The 21,629-nt window shown below is 41.9% G+C and overlaps 1 protein-coding gene across 1 annotated transcript in view; it reads right to left on the reverse strand.

Moving 5' to 3' along the window:
- MACF1 (microtubule actin crosslinking factor 1) overlaps positions 1 to 21,629 on the reverse strand; it is a 325,960-nt gene that overhangs the window by 211,024 nt on the left and 93,307 nt on the right. Inside the window, exon 2 of the mRNA XM_080800760.1 lies at positions 1,127 to 1,188. Coding sequence (XP_080656886.1) covers positions 1,127 to 1,188 — 62 coding nt within the window. The remainder of the gene's footprint in view (positions 1 to 1,126; positions 1,189 to 21,629) is intronic.

Here is a 21,629-nt window from a genome sequence, read left to right on the forward strand (position 1 = left end):
AGTACAGAGAACAAAACAAGAAAATGGGTAAGTTTAGGACCCCAGGACCACCAACATGGAGGAGTCAGAGAAAGAAAAAGGCACTCATAGGGCACATGGGTGGCTCAGATAATTAAGTGTCTGCCTTTGGCTCAGGTCATGATTCCAGGGTCCTGGCATCGAATCCCGCATTGGGCTCCCTGCTGCCTGGGGAGCCCACTTTTCCCTCAGCTTCTGCCTCTGTCTCTCATGAATGAACAGATAAAATCTTAAAAGAAAGAGAGGAAGAAAGGAAGAAAGCAAGCAAGCATAGAGGAAAAGAGATAATTCAGGAAAAATCAGTGTTCATAAGTCAACATAAGAGAAGGTTTTAAGGGATATTAAGTTAGTCAGCAGTATCAGATACTGTAGAGAAACCAAATAAGAGGAAGATAAAACTAGGCTACTGGATATGGCAATTAAGAGGTCACTGGTGACCTTTCCCAGAGCAGTAATCAATATAACTCAAAATTATGTGAAGTATTTGAGTAATTATGATACACTATTCAAAAATGTTATTTTCAAATCTGGACTGCCATATTAGTCATACTGCTTATCCTTAGGTGGGCTTTTAACATGTCTCTGCCTTGGTTTCTCCTCTACTTAAAGACAATAAGAAAATCTTCCCCCAACCCTAGCCGTTCTGGAAGCGTTCTGTGTCTTAGACTGCATGGTGTTTACAGTGTAAATTCACATGTAAAAACAGCTTAAACTAAACATTTAAGATTTTGCTCTTAAAGAAAAAGAACAACAAAAGCCCCCTCTGCCCCATCTTTACACAGTAATCAGATCTAGAAATGAAAATAAAGAAGGGAGCTTATAAAATAATTTGTAAAGCTAGGACAAAGTATTCTTTGAATCCAGAATCACCCCCTGGTACCCTCAACCTTCATGTTCTGAGGTAATGGCATTTCTTACTGTCCTCTCCAAGAAACTGATCAGTACAAGTTTCCACACGGTTATGACTATGTTAGTTATTTTTAAAAAGTCACATGTGTATCTGCATCGAGCACATGACAAGCAATCTGAACTCTCCGAGAGAAGGACTGACAGATCCAGCTTAGGCACAGCCAGAGGTGCTGGGGCAGCAGCTACAAAGGAGTCCTACCTTCATCAGGTGCTTGTTGACCCACTTGGTGAATGTCTTCTTCTGAACACGGTCCCGTTCATCTGTAAAGGAAACACAGAGAAGGCATTGGCTTAGCACGGCCCAGATAAGTTCCCCTACCCCGCTTCATCCACAGCCCAGCTTCTCCATGGACTGTGGAGAGAGTTTCCACAGACCCATGTTGCTGGGGAAATTTGGCCTGTCTGAACTTCCTCTTCTGTCCTGACCATCTTGCCACTTTATAGATTAGACAGAAACCATGCCACGGCAAAGTCTCTTTAGCTTCGTAATCTGGGGAGTGGATGAGTCTCTACTTCCCCCAAAGCAACCTCCAAAAAGCCAAAGTTGTGAACACCACCCGCAGAAGAGGTTGAGTGGACTTGGCATTTGGGCCACTCGCACTACGGAGGTTCCACCTCCCTCTTCACATAGATCTGCCAGACCAGTGCTCTGCTCCCCCACCCTCTCCTGCTCTGTTCCGGTTTCTACCCCTAGCTCCCATTTCTGCAGCAGCCATTACCAACCAGGCAACCCCAGAAAGCTGCTCAGTTTAACTCTCTGCACACCTGCCCCAGTTCTTCCTTCTCCTAAGTCCTACAGAGCCACTTCTTTGTAGGCATACTCTCCATTCTCAGTTTTGTGCATCCCATCCACAAAAACATGACTGCCAATACTTGGGAATCACTATTCCAAAGGCCTGATCCTGCAGAGGACTCCCTTTCTCCCACATCTGCCAGTTCCCCAGAGCACTTCCAGACCAGTGATCCATCAGCCCTGCTCCTTTTCTTCTATTTGAAGCCTATGCCACTCCCCTAATTATCTTGCTCAAATCATGCTCACTGTCATCGACCACTCCCTGGCGCCTGCCCTCCTCCACATGGCAAATCTACCTTAACCTCCCAACAACTTAGTTCACATTTACTATCTCCACACGCATCCTCTGGCATCATCCACAACTGACTTCATCTCCAGTTCATATCTAGCCACCACGCTGTCACACATTCCTGCTCCAAACACAGTCATCCTAATCATTCCCAACTTTATCACTCCATTCTTATTTTATCCCTTTTATTAAAAGCATCTAAGCTTATCCTGGTCTACGCTAGACAACAGAGTTAAGCAATTAAAGCTGCCATCACTAATCTCCCAGGAACTGTCACCTGCCTAACTTTCCACCACTAAGTTCATCATGACAATCTGGGAAACTGAATTACCACCACTGCTCATCTCTTCCATTTTTTCTCCAAGTCAGAGAGCATTTCAGAAGAAAGTGGCAGAATTAAATAACTCTGGTTCACTAGTAATCTTCACAAACATCATTGAGGTCTTCCCTCCCTACTGCCCAGTTACTCCCCTCTGACTGACTGCCTAGTAAGAGCCGCACAGCTGCTGTTCAAACAATGCTGACTCTCTCCACTTCCAGGTGAACGTACTACCTACTCACATTTCTGAGTTCATAGACATTCAGTGCTACCTCATCCCTGTCTTTGCTCTTAATTTCACATCCTTCTTTTCAGCCTTGAATCTTTTCCTGCTTTGCAAGGAACAGTGCTCTCTTGCTACTATATAGCACAGAACTGGGGAATTAGAGTTAGTTATCTAGTCTTATTCCCTGCTGAAACATGATTCCCTTCAACAACAAAGAATCATCTGTTCAGGGTTGAAAGGCCTGCTGAAATCCTGCACAAGTCTATAATATTCCTGATACTTAAAACTTAATAGAGAATTCACTACTCCTAAGGCAATATATCAATGTAATAGTTCTATAAATATGTCATCATTTGCTTCCTTATAAATTCTCCCTACTGGCTCTCATTTGGAACTGTTAGAATTTTTTTTTTAAGTGTAGGCTACCTCCCACATTTTTTAAAAAAGATTTATTTATTTGAAAGAGAGAGAGTGGGGTGAGGGGCAGAGGGAGAAGCAGACTTCCCGCTGAGCAGGGAGCCCCATTTGGGGCTGAAGCCCTATGCAGGCCCGATCCCAGAACTCTGGGATCATGACCCCATGAGTGACTCCACGAGCCACCACGGAGCCCCAGGCTACCTTTCACTTAATACAGCCCTGCAAGTATTCAAAGCCAGGATTTTTATTAGATTTGAGCACCGTCATCCCACCACATTTTGAAATTTTTAGATGTTGATTCAATTATCCAACATCTTCATTATCCTTTCCAAGCCTATGTCATCTACAGACTGAACGAGAATCAGCTTACAACTGCAGTCTCATCTAAATCACTGACACTGCTCACACTATTTTCTCTTCACAGCATGCCACTCTCTCTCTCTCTACAAGTATTACTTACTCCTTTTTAAAAAGATTTTATTTATTTATTTGAGCATAGTCCCTGACGTGGGGCCTGATCCCACGACCCCTAGATCATGACTTGAGCCAAAATCAGGAGTTGGATGCCCAACCAACTGAACCATCCAGGCACCCCAAATACTGTTCACTTTTTAAAATCTAGCTCATTCATTCATTCACTCATTTCTTCTCTGAATACATCTTTATTAAGGACCTACATGCTTGGAAGAGCCTGTGTTTGACTCTGATGATAGATACCAAAGTCACTCCCCAGCTCATGGTTTCTCTTGCTCTCTCTCAAATAAATAAATAAAATATTTAAAAAGAAAAAATAGATACCAAAGTCACAGTCCCTATCTTTAAAAGAGATGACAGTCGAGGTACCTGGCTGGCTTAGTTGGTTGAGCACGCAATTCCTGATCTTGGGGTCATGCATTCAAGTCCCATGTTGGGTGTGGAGACTACTTTATAAAAATATAATAAAATAAAATAGATGACAGTCTAGCAGAGAAAAGAAATAACTTCAGTGCAGTTTGATACATGCTATAAACAGAGCTAAGCACAGAGTGCTCAAGAACAGAAGAAAAATGGCTAAGCTACCTGAACAGGAGAGGGACACATGGGCAGTTAGTCAGTTTCCAGAGGAGTAAGTCTAACTAAACCTTAAGAGATGAGCAGAAGTTAGCGAAGAATAAAGGGAAGGGACAAAGTTACTACATGCAAATTTCACCTAATGCAAATTCATGGAGACAACCAGGCGCTTATGTTCAGAGAAGTGCACAGAATCAAGGATGGTTGAAAGACAGGATGTGTATTAGGTAGTGGAGAGACTTAAAACTAGATAGGATGGCATGGGCCAAATCATGACCTTTCTTATAAGCTAGTAAGTCCAAACTTTACCACTAAGAAATTGGTAGGAGAAGCTAAGAGAAAGCTCTGAAAAATTTTAAATAAGAGAAGACATGATCAGATGTGTGCTTGAGAAAAATTACTTTGGCAGCCTCTCCTGACAACTCCAGGTCTCAACAGTCTCTTTGTCCTACAAATTTTAATGGCACTTACTATGCTAATCACTCAATCAGCACTTATATAATTATATAGAGTCCTCAACTTTTTTTTTTTTAGATTATTTATTTATTTATTTGACAGACAGAGATCACAAGCAGGCAGAGAGGCAGGCAAGAGAGGAAGGGAAGCAGGCTCCCCACTGAGCAGAGAGCCAGACGCGGGGCTCGATCCCAGGACCCTGGGATCATGACCCGAGCCGAAGGCAGAGGCTTTAACCCACTGAGCCACCCAGGTGCCCCTAGAGTCCTCAACTTTTAATATGCTTATTCTTACATCACCAATGAGATCACTAACTCCTAAGGAAAGAGAGTATGCTTTACTTTTTATATCTCCCAATGCTGCTAACAGCTACAGCTCTGCAGGATATGACCTAAAACAAAAACAAAAACTTTCTTGACTAGCCAATATATGATAAGAAGACTGGCTAATGAAACACACAGAATGAAATCAGAGCTGAATTCCCCTATGGGGAAAACAGTCCAGTATGTTAAAAACTCCAACACCCCAATAAGTGTCACCTGTGTGCTGAAACATGCAGCCACGATGTGAAAACAAAATTAAAGCCAACTAAAAGTTGTGCCCCTCTACATTTCACCACTACCAAACCCATTCTGCCTCACCACATTAATACCTTCATAACCAAGAACGGCCATTGCCAGTTTTACAAAAGTCTCACTCTAGAAACACAAGTTTTCCTAGCTATTTTTCTCTTCAGAATTTTTTATTATAAAAGTTAAATGTGTTTACCATGACAGGTTAAATAAGAGATGGAAAAGAAAAGTTAACAAATTTCCTTTTAAACTAACCAACATTTAAAGAAGGAGCAGGGCGTACCAGGGTGGCTTAGTCAGTTAAGCATCTGACTCTTGATCTCAGTTCAGGTCTTGATCTCAGGGTTGTGAGTTCAAGCTCTGTGTTGGGGAGATATATATATGTATGTATATGTATATGTAGGTATGTATATGTGTATATATATATAAACACACATGTCTATGTATGTGTATGTATATATAAAGAAGAGGCGGAATTCATGGGATTTCTTTCCACTCTACTGCCTCCTTTATTTTAGACCTGAAGATGCAACGGGCACAATGGACACTGGTCCATCTTATTATGTTTCCAATAGCTAAAAAACAGACTTCTAATTCAGCAGCAAGAGGTCCAAGTAACTATTCTGAGCATAACTACTAATGGCAACATGATTACATGCACTTCTCAAGACCAGGTAGCCTGCATTAGAGCTGAGCTGTAAGTTCCTTAGAAAAGGGTTTTTATGGAACAACTGTGCCCCCAAAGCTGAAGGATCCTTTTTTAGGATCCTGCGTCCCAGACCCATCAAGTACATGTAAGTTCTTTCCTGATTTAAGCATTAAGACAATAGGATAGAAATTGCAGTGCCTGGGGTTTACGATCATAGTATTTTAGCAAGGAAATTCATTACAAAAGCCTAAGAGCAACTTTTAACTATTAAACTTTCAGAACGCTCCAAACAGCTCAGACTTCCAAACTTTAAAAAAAAAAAAAAAGTTTTAGGTTTGGCTCCCTACACATAAATCCCTAATTTAATTCCAGGCCTAGCAAAGATCCTTCTATCTAACTAACACTGGAGGTAGAATTTTCAAAGATACCCCAGTCAAATTTTTTTTTTAAATTAATTTATTTGAGAGAGAGAGACAGCGAGAGAGAGCATGAGCGAGGAGAAGGTCAGAGGGAGAAGCAAACTCCCCGTGGAACTGGGAGCCCGATGTGGGACTCGATCCCAGGACTCCAGGATCATGACCTGAGCTGAAGGCAGTCGCTTAACCAACTGAGCCACCCAGGCGCCCCTCCCCAGTCAATTTTTAAAAGGCCATATTCTTTGATGCTTCTTATAAACTTGGCCCTACCAAAGGCTATGAACTGCCAAAAAAGAACCCAACTGCCCACTGGGAAATTCTAAGATTGAACATACTGAGATACCAATGAATAATGGGGGAGGGTTACTTAATTAGAAGGATTTAATACCTGTGTCCAACTTTTATTAAGACCATTACAGTCCATTAAGCAACCAATATGTACCCTAATTTTCTCTGTATTAGATTCACCTGCAGATATGTCCTTTGGTAACTTAGGCAAGCCCTTCCACCTAGAATCTGGATCCCACCTCTTGCCTTCTTTTGGGAATCTTAATCCAACAATTATTCCCTAGTTTGTATACTTTTAACTTCTCTCTTTCCTTTCCGCTTGGCTTCCTGAACAAGTATGATAATAATGCTGTCTCCACTTCCTCACCTCCCAAACTAAGATACCATCCTTTTCAATGCTGCCAGCAATCTTCCTACCAAAACTGATCTTGTTACTGTCTGCCTTAAAATCCTTCAGTGACTCCTTACCCTCCTATTAATATTAATAGTTAACATTTACTGAATACCACTTATGTGCTACATGCCTTACATATATCATTTCTAATGCTCAACAACCCTGAAAGCTAGACATTATTTAATTGGAAAGATAAAGCACAGAGAGGTTAAGTAATCTGTCTGGGGTCACAAGGTAGGTAAAGAAGTTAAATTTGAACTCAGCTCCATTGGATTCCAAAGCCTGATGCCTCCATTCAGGATAATATTAAAACTTTTTACCTTGGCATCTAAGACCCATTATGATGTGATGCCTGCCTGCCACTCATCCTTCTCTACCCTTTCATAAAAATTCTAACTTTCAGCCTTGCTGAATATTCTTGCCCAAGTGTAATCTTGCCCTTGTATTCACTGTTCATTCTGTGTGGAATATAGCTCTCCCCTTGTCTGTCTACTCCTTGCTCTGTATTCAACTCCCCCAGGAGTTTTCCTATCCCTTACACACACTGGTTTAGGTGATCTTTCTCTTGTGCTTATTGCAAGGTATTATTGTTTACATGTCTATCTGCCCTACTCTACTAGGAGCAATTTGAGAATGGACCTAGAGTTGGAATTAAAGCCTCCATTTGAGATGCAAAGTTCTGTGTTCTAATCCAACATAGCTGGTAACACAATCCCAGTGCATTATAAATCATTATAATCAAAAGCAAATAAAAGAAGAACTTCTGCTTGTTTCCCTCAGGGCCACAGAAAAATCACAAATGGTTCAAGAAGCCCAATGGGGCACTTGGCTGGCTCAGCTGGTAAGCGTCTGCCTTCGGCTCAGGCCATGATCTCAGGGTCCTGGGGTCAAGTCCCAGGTCATCAGGCTCCCTGTTCAGCCAGGAGTCTGCATCTCTCTCTCCCTCTGCCCCTCCCTCTACTGATGTGCTCGGGCTTTCTCTCTCGCTCATAAATAAATAAAATCTTAAAAAAAAAAAAAAAAAAAGAAGAAGAAGAAGAAGGAGGAGGAGGAAGAGAAGAAAAAGCCCGAGGCACCAACCTCCTGGAAATTTAAAAATGAGATATGTGAGCTGACAGAGAAGGCAAATAGTCAGAATAGGCCTCTTCCTTGACCTCATGAAATTTGCAACCTAGTGGCAAACACCAATATATAAATAATTAACAATAATATCAAGCAAATAACACACCAGATACAAGCTACACAAAATGATGCTGATAATCACAATTGATTAATTCTGATAGAGGGGTAGGAGAAGAGTTCATGGAAGGCATAGTGTTTGCACCAAACCTTGGATAACAATTAGGATTTGAGCAGCATGAAAAGGAGTTAAGGAATTCAAAACTGAAAAAGAAGTATGAGCAGCAATTCAGAGAAATGTAAGTATACAGGATGTGTTTCAGGGAGTAGCATAGCTATGCACAGCATATATTTAGCAACTAAATGAAAAAGGAGGCTTACAAGGTCACATGAGGTTAAATCACTGCAAAAAACTAGAGGAGCATCTACTTAATTCAGTAAATAAAATGACACCATGAGACTTTTAAAAGATTTACTTATTTATTTGAGAAAGACAGAGAGAACATAAGCAGGGCAAGGGGTAGAGGGAGACGGAGACAAAGTCTCAAGCGGACTGCACCAAGCACGGAGCCTGACACAAGGCTTGATCTCATGACCCTGAGATCGCAACCTGAGCCGAAAACAAGACTGGACACTTAACCGACTGTACTACTCAGGCGCCCTAAGATTTTTTTTTTAAGATTTTATGTATTTATTTGACAGAGAGAGACACAGCGAGAGAGGGAACACAAGCAGGGAAAGTGGGAGAGGGAGAAGCAGGCTTCCCACGGAGCAGGGAGCCCAATGCGGGGCTTGATCCCAGGACCCTGGGATCATGACTTGAGCCAAAAGGCAGATGCTTAACAACTGAGCCACCCAGGCACCCCCACCCCAAGATTTTTTGAAGCAGAACGTGTTCTGAAGAGATAAATCTGGCATTGGACTGAAGGCCAGTCTGCAGCAGAGAGACACTAAGGGGTACAAGAATCAGTTAGAGGTCTACCAATGACAAACCAAGAAAGAAATCTAGGAGTATGAACTAGAGCAGAGACAGTAAAGTTATAAAGAGGGCAGGCAGATCCATAAGATAACGTAGAGGCAGAAACAATAGCTCTTAAATATTGACTAGATGTGTTAAGAAGGAAAAGGAAGGTTCAAAATAATTCTAATGTTTCTAGTCAATAAATGTTGGTCACCGGGGCGCCTGAGAAGAAGCCTCTGTCTTCTGCTCAGGTCCTGATCCCAGGGTCCCACATCAGGCTCTCTGCTCAGCGGGAAGCCTGCTTCTGGCTCTCTGCCTGACTCTCTGCCTACTTGTGATCTCTCTTTGTCAAATAAATAAATAAAATCTTTAAAAAATAAATAAATAAATGTTGGTTACCTAATGTTTCCAGCAACTGGGAGGAGTATTATCATAAGATTAGGAAAATAGGAGGCATAGATTGGGTGTTGGGTAGGTTGAGTTAAGTCGAAGAAAAATGAGGTGTTAGCAGACCTTCTTGCTGGCAGTTGGAACGTCAGGTCTAGAGTTCGGAAGAACAGTCAGAATTGAGGCTACATATTTGAAGCTAACAGTTGATAGGTGTGGCTGTGGGAAGTACACCAGACACCCTATCTCAACTTATCTTCCGAAATCACCACTTTGCCCATATCATCCCTCTACTCAAAAATCCTTTAGTGGCTCCCAGAAGACCAAGTCCAGGTCCTTCGTTTCCATAGTCTGTTATAACCCTTTGACATTCAATTCTGGTTTTTATTCCCTGTGTGTTAGGTAGTTGGAGGAGATAAATACCTGGCCTCTGACCTGAAGAAATTTATAATCTACTCTTCCAACTTTATCTTTGGGCTCTCCCCTGCATGACTCACCTGGGTCATTTTGATATCATTGTTTCCAAACATAACTTGCACATTCTTGTCTCTGTTGCCCTACCAGAGTATCTGTCTCCCTCATTTTGGGTTATCTAAGTTAGAGCCTCCTTAGAAGGTCCAGCTGAAGTCCCACTTCTCCCTTTACATCTTTCCACCTATGCCAGCCATTTCTAGATGCCTGCAGGTGCCTGTGTTTACTCACTTTACTTGACACAAAGCATATAAAAACTATTGTTACATACCTCTCTGTGTAAATCCTATTTATCTTCAGCTCTTTAGAGTCAAGACCATGTTTTAAATTTCCTTAATAACCCAACATTTGGGGTGCCTGGGTGGCTCAGTTGTTAAGCATCTCCCTTAGGCTAAGGTCATGGTCCCAGGGTCCTGGGACTGAGCCACACATCGGGCTCCCTGTTTGGTGGGAAGCCTGCTTCTCCCTCTCCCACTCCCCCTGCTTGTGTTCCCTCTCTTGCTGTGTCTCTCTCTGTCAGATAAAAAATCAATCAATCAATCAATCTTTTTTTTTTAAACCAACATTTAAGAAAATAATGGGTACTCAAGAATACTCATTCATTTAACAAATATATACTGAAAGCCCACTATGTGCCAACGTTATATACAAGGACACTTTAAGGTGGTATTTTCAAAGTCAGACTAAGTATTCCCAAATGATAATTAAAAGGCTGCTTTTCAGTAAGGAGCAGGGATTTCCATTCAGATGTCCCAACTACGGTTACAGCTTTCCTAAATTCTTCTTGTCACATACGGACCCAGGAGACTTTGCACTACTTCATGTAAGCTCAAAGAAAAGAGGCTGAAAAAAACAGACCCATAAATACAGAAGACAAACTGATGGCTGCCAGAGGGGAGAGGGGTTTGGGGATGGGCAAAATGGGCAAAGAGGAGTGCGAGATACAGGCTTCCATTTACTTCCATGAGTAAGTCATGGGAATCAAAGGTACACCACAGACAATATAGTCAATAATATTGTAATAGCATATAGTGACAGATGGTAGATACATTTGTGGTGAGACAGAATGTATAAACTTTTTGAATCATACATCTGAACCTAATATAACATTATGTGTCAACTATACTTCAAGAAGGAAGAAAGGGAGGGAGGAAGGGGAAAAAAGACAGATACATAGACAGAGATCAAGCAATTAACTGTGCTTACCGAAAATATACAATGGCACTATCCTCAAACATATATAAGTCAACTCTGGGAGATAAGACAGACCTAGATATCGTGTTTACTCTGCGTCAGGCACTGTGCAAGGACTGTCTCATTTAGTATTTGACTCAGTCCTCACAACTCTACCAAGCACACACTATTTACTCTTATTTTTATAGTTCAAATTGAGGCTCAAAAAGGCTTATTAATAATTTGCCCAAAGTCACACAGTTAGCTAGTAGCAGAACTGGGGTTCAAATCCAAGTCTGTGATGGACTTTTAATCAATCACCACCCCTTGAAATTACTAGAAAGCAACACAATATCGTCCTGTGTAATGACAGGAAGAAGGGAGGTGAAAACTATAACTGTAACTGGGATTCATGACAGACATCTATCACCAAGGGTTGGGGGGCTTAGAATGTCTCAGTGAAGACTGAGAAATGGGAGTTTAGGGAAGTGATAATTCTATAAACTTCAGTGCAGAATTAAAGTTTTATGTTATTTCTCAGGCAAACTGGAACTTTATTAATAATTTTTGGTCTACTGGGAATCCAAGAGTAAACAACAGAAGTTAGATAAAGAAATAAGCCAGGAGTAAGCATGGTGGTGAGAGAAATGAGCCATAGAGATGGAGGGAGAGGCATACAAGGAGAAGGGAAGAGGGGGAAAAGTTCAATAGTTTCTTGAATATTCATTAGATTATCAGAAAAGCTAAATCACAGATACAAAGAGATCAAAGGTTTAAGAATCCTCAAAATATCATCTGAAAGATGTAGAAATCCAAGCCCTAAGAAGCCCTCTTAAGTGGGATAAAGTGACACAGGGGCACAATCAGGTCTGTAACTTGGATTTGCTGGCCTCTAGTCTACAATGCTTACCTTACAGAACACTCAGCTCCCCTCTTTGAATCTGAGTTTCATCTACAATTTTGGAGTTTGGACTAGGTCAGTGGTTCCCAAATACCAGTCTGTGAACCAGTCATATCAAAATCACCTGCAGAGCTTACACTGGGCTAAGTGCTTGAATATCACGTACTCCTCATAATGACTCTGAGTTAGGTCTATTTAAACCCCCTTTTGAAAAATGAGGAAACCAAGGCATAGAAAGATCAAGCAATTCCCCTAGCTCATCTAGCCATTTAATGGTAGGGCTGGAGCCCCAAGCAGACAGGTGATGCCAGAGTCCGTTAGGCCACCCTGCCTTGGGGGATTAAACAGGGTACGATGAGAAAGAATGTTTTTGCCCCCAAACTTTCAATAAAGATTCTAAACTTCCTTAAACTCCTCAGTTGGTTAGAGAAAAGGGGCCCTTTTATCTCTAAGCACTTTCAGATACAGAAGATTCTTTTCTCTAGATCTCAGGAAGGAAATCTCAATGATACCAGAAAGATAGAAGACTAGACTGCATGACAACAACAGACTAAATCTGCCCCTCCATGTGCCCCAAACATTATTATAATACCACCTTTGTTTCTCACAAAGCACTTAAATATCTGGCAGCACTGGCCTAGTGGTCAGGAGACAGAATCATAACTGTAGCTCTCCTACACCCCTTCTGAGATTTCTTCTGCTCTCTCCCCTCGATAAAATAGCTGGCGATTTCAACTTTAGTGAAAAATCTGCCTATTTGGGTCACAATTTTGTTCTGCTTTAGAGATTCGAGAAAATAATATCAAAAGATATTTTGATTATCAAAGTTGATCAATCCAGGAGTTTCCAAACCAGTACGTGTTCCAAAATAAATCAGAAAACCTAACATAAAGCTGTCAATCTTTTCTTTTGCTAAGTAGGGATAATCTAAAACCAAACTACTACCTAAGACAAATTCTTTCATAAAATAAAGGACATTTTAATGCCAGAAAAGTAGGAAGGACAATCACAGTAAAGGACAGGTCTTGAAATGAGTTTCCTTTTATGAAAGGCACACTACTTTCTCCTTACCTTTTTCATTTTACCAAGAACAGATGAACTGACATCTCATTCCAGCACCAGTCTGTGCACCCTGCAGTTTGGAAGCCAAAGAAACCTGTGGCCAAAAAGCCTGGGCCACTTGCTCAAGGTCACAGAACAGGATTTAAATGAACTCTTGTCCTTTATCCAGGGAAACCTAAGTCACAGCCTACACAACACTCCTCCTAGCCTGCAATTCTTCTTTAGGTGCCCCCCCCCAACCCTGTCCCGTCCCAGGTCCCGTCCTCAGACCATCCTGGAGCCCTCTTCCCTCTTCATAGCTGGCAGAAAAGAGTAAGTGAAAGAGGAAACCCGGGCCATGACTCCTCCCTCCCCCTCCACCCCCCCCTCCCGCATCCAGTCTGCTCAGAGGTGGACTCCGTAACCAACCAACTTCTGCTAAAAATACATCCTGGACTCTCAGAACTATGCAATATAACTTAAAAGTGGTTTCCTGATACAGGCAAAAAGAAGCATGAGCATGAATTCAGCCTCTATAAAAAAGTCCCACACCCAAAGCTCAGGATCTTAACTGCCAGTCACTACAAGCTTAAGAAGTTCCCCAGGAAGTAGGGCACCCGTGTATTCCCCTGCACATTTTAAAAGCACAAAGGCTGTAACACCTGCAAGACTTCAAAACCCATATACTCCTATGAGTCAATGACAACAAGGGCTATTTGGGATCCACAGGCCCAGACAAGGAAAAAACTTCACATACTAACCCATACAGCACATGCGGCAAACCAGGTGGGCGTTGAACTCGTGTTCATCTTGGTAACTAGGCCACATGGTACTCTTGTGTCTGCTGACCCCACCCAAAAGGAGGGTATTCCAAAGAATGTCCAGCTAGTGCCTCATGCACCTTCTGCAGCTCCTCAAAAAAGGCTTCGAGGTAAACAGAGATAGATAGCCAAAGGGCTATGCGATGAACGGAGAGAGACAGCAGAAGTAGAGTCGAGGCTCCACCCACCACTTCCTAATGACCGCCTCCTCCCCTTGAGGTCAGAGAGGAAGCTCCTCCCTAAGGCACTTCCAAAAACTGGGTTCAGGTCTTAAGGCAAAAAGCATCCTATTCAAAAGAGGCCGCAGCTTAATGTTTTCAGACCAACAGCAGCATACAGAGGTGGGAGCTTCATTATGAAAAAGTGCAGCCAAGTTATTGAGTAAGCCTGAGCAGGTAGAAAGAGGCTGGTCTTTGAGTTACCCTCCATTTGCAGAGCAGAAGCTTGTGACCTGGTGAATCTTAGACAGTTGCAGAAGAGCTGGTAAGGTAGAACGGCTTACTGCCAAGTCAGGAACAGTACACCCGTTGCCCAACAAACTGCTCCTCTGGCAGGCCTCCTCTCAGGCAGAAGTACACGTAAAGTGTTAACCAACTGAGAATGTCCCACAATGGCAGATACTATAACGGAGTAAACCCCATACACTGTCCACTGCCAAGAGATTCCCAGATTCTAAATGGAGCTCCATTTCCCCACATTTACAGCTGCCCAAAGGCAAGAGTCACAGTCTCTCTGCAATGATTCCACCTACTCCACTGGTTAGCCCAGCCCCAGCCAGCCTCTCAGGTAGATTAGCAGGGCAGATTTCATCAACCTCAAAAATACTGTTTGCTTGTTGCTTCATTCTGTCCCCTCATCCAGCCAGGAATATCATCCCAAATCCCCACCTCTTCCCAGACCCCCCCATCCTGTCTTTACAGTCCCAGCACTTAACTCAGCGGTGCCAGAGATCCCTTTATCCATCAGTGGAGGGCTGCTTGCTTGTTTGTCCAACTTGTTTTCTGAGTCTCGGCTAATTGTAACAGACACTGGAATGTTGAAGGAACACAATGAAGGGCTTTTTCATTCGGATGGCCCAGCCCATCTATTGCTTCTTCACACTTCTGACTCAACCAGGGGTTAGAAAAGCCGAGCCTGTCGAGCCTGTCGATGGCAGGACTGCCACTCTGATGGGGCCCCACACCACTCTGAAAGGCCCCACTGCAGATAAGAGCCTAATCACTGGCCCCTTCCCTAAATAGAATGACTTCTTCAGGCTAATGCTACCTCCAATCCTACTCCTAAAAGCAGGGAGGGAGAAACACCCAGGAAAGCAAGTTTGCAGAGATTAGTCCCAAAGACTGCAAGTGAAAAAGAGTAAAAACAAGCTTGCCTAGGGGCGCCTGGGTGGCTCAGTGGGTTAAAGCCTCTACCTTCGGCTCAGGTCATGATCTCAGGGTCCTGGGATCGAGCCCCACATCGGGCTCTCTGCTCTGCAGGGAGCCTGCTTCCTCCTCTCTCTCTGCCTGCCTCTCTGCCTAGTTGTGATTTCTCTCTGTCAAATAAATAAAATATTTAAAAAAAAAACAAGCTTGCCTAGCAGACCACTCAATTTAAACAAGCTCCGTGACCTGCCTCAGTGCCCTGCCAGCTTTCTTCACTCCCTACTGGGCATCCCTCCCACCTACAAACTAATATCCCTGTTATTACGTAGTAATAACAGGACTCACGGCTGACTTCATCTCTCCTTGACTTAGCTCTCCCAGTCACCCCGATAACCTGTGACACCTCTCCTCAGTTTGCTCCTTTTATCAGACTCTTCTTAGTCAGCCTTGGAAAGGAAGGGTCCTCCTAGAATTTACCTTGTCCTAAGAAGAGAAGTGCACACGAAATAGGGAAGAGAGAAGAAAAAAGAATAAATGTTTCCTGATTCATATTTTAGTAATTTTTTCCTTTATCTGATTTAAGATTCTTGAGTCTTGTGTCTTCTGTCTTCATATTCTGGTCTCTAAAACATTTTGAATGCACTAATAACCTAAGCTAAAATTAACTGAGCATCTACTGTAACTCAGTTAACAAGTAATGTGCTAAGAACTTTAAATATAATTTCATCTAATCCCAACAATTCTCTAAGGTATTATCATCTCCGTTTTAGAAATGAAAATACTTTTAAAAGGCTAAATAACTTGGAGGCACCTGAGTGGTGCAGTCAGTTAAGCATCTGACTGTTGGTTTTGGCTCAAGTTATGATCTCACAGTCTGGAGACTGAGCTCTGCCTCTGGCTCCATGCTCAGCAGGGAGCCTGCTTAAAACTGTCTCCTGGCCCCTCTGCCCCTCTCCACGCCACCACCCACTCCCCACCCGAACTCATGCATGCTGTTATGGCTCTTTCTTTCTCTCTGAAATAAACAAATATTTTTTAAAGGCTAAATAACTTGACCAAGATTATGTATCCATTTGTCCAGCTCCAAAGCCACACCTCCTGTTACACCCTACTGTTTCTGAGAGGGACCTAATCCAGAATAACTACACTGCCATGGGGGAGCTATATATTTAAGGTGGTTGAATATTCCTGGGAAGATTAAAAAATAAAAATACTTGACTAAAGCCAAATAGAGATTTAGGGCATATCCCAAATGAATATGTGGGGTAACTTTTAGAAATACTAAATAATTTCATAGTCTGAAAGTCAAAATAATCATCCCTGAGTAAGGTCTGCAAAGGTAAATCAAAGGCGGCCTTCTCCTGATTCCTTTGGCATCCAAGCAGAATCTATTTCCTGTGAAGGCATTACAGACTGAGGAAGTTAGGGGAGAGAGTCCTGGGGATAGGGTCAGTCTACCTGCCAGGAGACACAAGCCTTCCCTCCTAGGAGGTCCTGAGCCTCAAAAGGGAAGCTACCACTAACAGCAAGATTTTGATTAAGACAGTCAGCTCTTTTTTTTTTTTTTAAAGATTTTATTTATTTATTTGACAGACAGAGATCACAAGTAGGCAGAGAGGCAGGCAGAGAGAGAGAGGAAGAAGCAGGCTCCCCGCTGAGCAGAGAACCCGATGCGGGGCTCGATCCCAGGACCCTGGGATCATGACCTGAGCCGAAGGCAGAGGCTTTAACCCACTGAGCCACCCAGGCGCCCCAAGACAGTCAGCTCTTAATTATTCAGAGGAGACCGGCCCGAGCAGTGATTACCCAGGTCATCCCCCTTCTTTTTTGACCAACTTTTAGTCATGTCATTGGTCACTGGGTGTCCAGCAATGTTAGAGGCAGGAAAAAAGTGAATCTGACTGCTACCTGCGGAATTTAAAATCTTGAGTGGGGAAAAAAATAAAAATAAAAAACAAAATGCTGAGTGAAAGAAATCCAAGCCAGTATTTCCACACATGGCTAGAAGTTATCAGAGAATTTACAACTATTGGCTTTCTTAAAATAGCACAGAAAATCAAAGCTATACATTTATTTCCTTAAATACCAGAATCACCCACTGTTAAGGATATTAAAGTGGATGCAGAAGTCTTTCCTTCTAATGTGTAAGACAATGATTCATAATAAATCACTAACTTTTTGTATATTCCCACACTGGCTTTTTCACATTTTTTCATTCCCAACTGTAAAGATAAATATTTATATTTTGTTCCTGCAGCATATTGGAAATTACTATGTCCTCAATGATATATTTTGTGAAAAAAGTATCATAAGGATAGTAAACAATTATATTGTCTTTGGGGTGCCTGGTTGGCTTAGTCAGAAGAGCATGCAACCCTTGAACTCAGTCATGAGTTCAAGCCCCACATTGGGGGTAGAGATTACTAAAGATTACTAGAGATTACCCCCATATTGGGGGTAGAGATTACGAAAAAACAAACAAGCAAACAAACAAATCCCACAATTATATAGTCTTTACTATGTACAGAATGTATTCTAAAAACTAACTCAAAACAACCATGCAGTATTATTAACCTCACTTTATGGATGAGGAAGCACAGACCCAGACAGACTGATGTCAATCTGCGAGCAGTGGCAGAGGTAGGATGGTAACACAGGTAGCCTGACCCAGAACCTCAACCGCAATTCCATGTCACCACATCCAAGTGGAGGCCAGATGATCACACTGCCAGAAGCACAGGAAATTAGAGACCTTAGCCTTTATTCTTCTCATTCAGACGGGGAAAAGTGCAGAGGAAGTAAGTAACCCGTCTAGCATCTCCTGTAGACAGCAGAAGAACCAGGACTGGGGCTACTGCGTGGCTCAGTCAGTTAAGTGTTTGCCTTCAGCTCAGGTCATGATCTCAGGGTTCTGGGATTGAGCCCGCATTGGCCTCCCTGCTCAATGGGAGCTTCTCTCTTTCCCTCTGCTTGCTGTCTCTCACTTGCACCCTCTCTCTCAAATAAACACATAATATCTTAAAAAAAAAAAAAAAAGAAAAGAAAGAAAAGCCAGGACTTAGAACCCAGTTCAAGGGTCTTCCTACATACCACACAGATCTAGAAAAAAAAGCTAAGGAAAGAAAAAGGCAAAGCCTCCACCTTGATTAAGACAGCTAATGGTTTAGTTATTTGAGTAAAGATATAGTAGATACATGACCATTTATTTATTTATCAAGAGCCTATTACAACAAATTTTTAGATAAGATGAATGGAAGAGGCACAGCTAATGTCATAAATGGAGGGATAAACATTCAAAACAATCTCAAAAAGTGATACAAAATCTCATAGGACAAAATGGAACTAGGATACTTGTGTCTTGTACTGAAGTTCAAGAAAACTAAAGGCACAGCAGTGTCTAGAGGGGAGATAATAGCAATTCATGTACCAGGTTTGACCATTTTATAACAGATCTTAAGTTTAACAGACCCAGCAGTGTGATGGAGCTGCTGAAGAGGGGAGGGGAGGGGAGGAGAGAGGAGAGGGGAAACAGAGGGGAGAGAGGAGAGAGAAAAGATAAGGTGATGCAATCTTAGGTCGTACTTCATATGGTCCAGATCCAGGGATTATAGCTGGTCTTCCTAGTGGGATGTTAGAAATGGAAAGAACCTTAAGAGACTGGACTGTCCAACTCTTTTATTTTGCAGATAAAGAAAACAAGACCCTAGAGAGAGACACATCTGTCCTTTGGCAAACACGCAAAAATTCAAAGGTTCTTCTCAAGGAACCATAAAGCTTTTTTTCCTGTCTATGTTACCACAATGTGAGATATTAATAAACTAAAACACAGGGCAATTCTGTATCATTCAATTAATCTATATCGAGCACCTACCTTAGACCACATGTCAAGCTAAGCCAAGCCCTATAAGTACATAAATGAATAAGACAAATTCCCTGCTACAGCTTATATCTAGTGCTATCTTAATTCTTTCATTTTATTTGTTCGAGTAACATTTACTGACAGCTATTTTGTCCCAGACACTTGGGAAACTGAAATGAGTAAGAGTCCCTGCTCTTAAAGATCTTACAGTCTAACAGACTCGAATTAGTGGAGAGCGAGAGACAAACAGAGCAAGCTGACAATCCAGGTTTGAGCAAGAAGCACTAGCACTGTGCTGCTGGCGCACAGAAGAACTACTCTCACTTCAGTGGGGAAGGCTTTCTAGAGGCACTAACTACTTACCTTGAAGGACAAGTATCAAGTAGTCCAGTTGAAAAGAGGGTACGGGCATTTGGGGTAGAGATATACAAGTTTTTAAACGAGGCTGGTGTACTAGGTGCTTGTAAGGCCAAGAGAGGAAATGGAACTAGTGAAATAGGCAGGAGGCAGATCATAAAAACACTTTTTTTTTTTTTAAAGTAATCTCTACACCCAACATGGGGCTCAAACTTATGACCCTGAGATCAAGAGTTACATGCTCTACCCACACAGTTAGCCAGGGCACCCCATAAAAACACTTTCATGTCATGCTGAAAAGTTTGAATTTTCTTCTAAAAGCAGAGAGGAAGCATGGATGGATTTTATGCAGGAGAGTGATACAGACAGCTCTCTATTTTAGAAAGGTAACTCTGGCAACAGTTAGAACACAGGTGGGTGTGGGGAAGAATATAGGGGAAATAGATTATTTCAACAGCCCAAGAGAAAAATAATGAGGATACAAACTAAAACAGTGGGAAGTTTTGGGGATAATGAGATAATATATGTAAATATAAGAGTGGAAGGGCTATATTGAAAACTATTTAAAAATCTAAATACTGGGGCACCTGAGTGGCTCAGTGGGTTAAGCCCCTACCTTGAGCTCAGGTTATGATCTCAGGGTCCTGGGATTGAGCCCCATATCAGGCTCTCTGCTCAGCAGGGAGCATTCTTCCACCTGTCTCTCTGCCTTCTAGTGATCTCTCTGTCAAATAAATAAATAAAATCTTTAAAAAATATATCTAAATACTAACTGAATGCAAAGTTGTCTTACAGGTATTACATGATTTCAATACAAACAGTCTGTGTCTTCCTGTATCTTGTTTTTATCCACTGAAGATATGGTGACTTGGGAACGTGGTTGTAAAAGTCATGCACTTATGTAACCAGAGCTCATCAGTGGACCCATAACACCCAGAAAAAAACAAAAAAACAAACAACAACAACAAAAAACAAATAAGGAAAATGAAGTAATAGTGATCAGTGATTCCTTCCCATGTTTCTGCTGTACTCCCTTCACCTCTCCACATGCATACCTAGCCTCCAAATTTTCCAAGCAAAAACAATCCATTTAACTATTCAAAGGAATACTAGAATAATAAGGAGTTAGCAAATCGTATACAGTCAATGGAAAGGGAAGTGTCCACTGGCAAAGACAGCCTTCAAACCTAAGCAAGCCTGACACCTAGAAGAGAAAGTAGACTTGATCTTTCCCAGGCAGAATTTGGACTAATGCGCCTAAGTTACAAAGAGGCAACTTTCAACTTAAAAAAGAATTCCCCAGTTCACCAACAGAATGAATAGTCCAAAGATTCTATGTTTTATAATCACTTTTTCAAACAAATCTTATATGCAACTCAACTTACAGAACATATAAAAACATTGTTTAAAAAAACAAATAGGGGCGCCTGGGTGGCTCAGTGGGTTAAGCCGCTGCCTTCGGCTCGGGTCATGATCTCAGGGTCCTGGGATCGAGTTCCGCATCGGGCTCTCTGCTCAGCAGGGAGCCTGCTTCCCTCTCTCTCTCTCTGCCTGCCTCTGTCTACTGCGATCTCTCTCTGTCAAATAAATAAATAAATAAATCTTTAAAAAAATAAAATAAAATAAAATAAAAAAATAAAAAAACAAATAAAGGGGCGCCTGGGTGGCTCAGTGGGTTAAGCCTCTGCCTTCGGCTCAGGTCATGATCTCAGGGTTCTAGGATCGAGCCCCGTGAACCCCGTGTCGGGCTCTCTACTCATCGGGGAACCTGCTTCCCCCTCTCTCTCTGCCTGCCTCTCTGCCTTCTTATGATCTGTCTGTCAAATAAATAAATAAAATCTTTTAAAAAAAATAAAAGCAGTGTTTAATAGTATAAATCAATTTTACGGGTTCAAATTTATGTTACTTATTTTAAAGCTAAATGATATAACCAGTCAAGGAATTTTTATTAAAATTAGAGATGAATTAATTACAGTTATATCAGCCTCAGCATCCAGTCTATTTCTATGTTGCACGTTATCACAGTGAACCCTTTTTTAAAAACTGGTTCATATGAATAGGAACAAACAGTAATAGTTTCACAGTGTGCCTGGTAATCTCAGGATATTATTCAAAAAAATTGATACAAGAGCCTGAAAGAATAGCAGAAATATGTTTCAAAGTCAAATACCTTGGATATCTAAAATTGTGTACACTCTTTATAATATGTAAATATGACTAAAAATGTGCTACAAGAAGCACAAGATCTTTTAGTACACACTCAGCCAACATTACAGTGTCATCACCTGGCCATGTGTTACCCACTCAGGACTAAGCACCTGAGCCCATACAACTGAGCCTTGCTTAGAGTTTATCAGGCATAGGACCTATGTTCTGCAG

The sequence above is a fragment of the Martes martes genome (genome assembly GCF_963455335.1).
Source record: "Martes martes genome assembly, chromosome: 4".
NCBI classification, from domain to species: Eukaryota; Metazoa; Chordata; class Mammalia; order Carnivora; family Mustelidae; genus Martes; species Martes martes.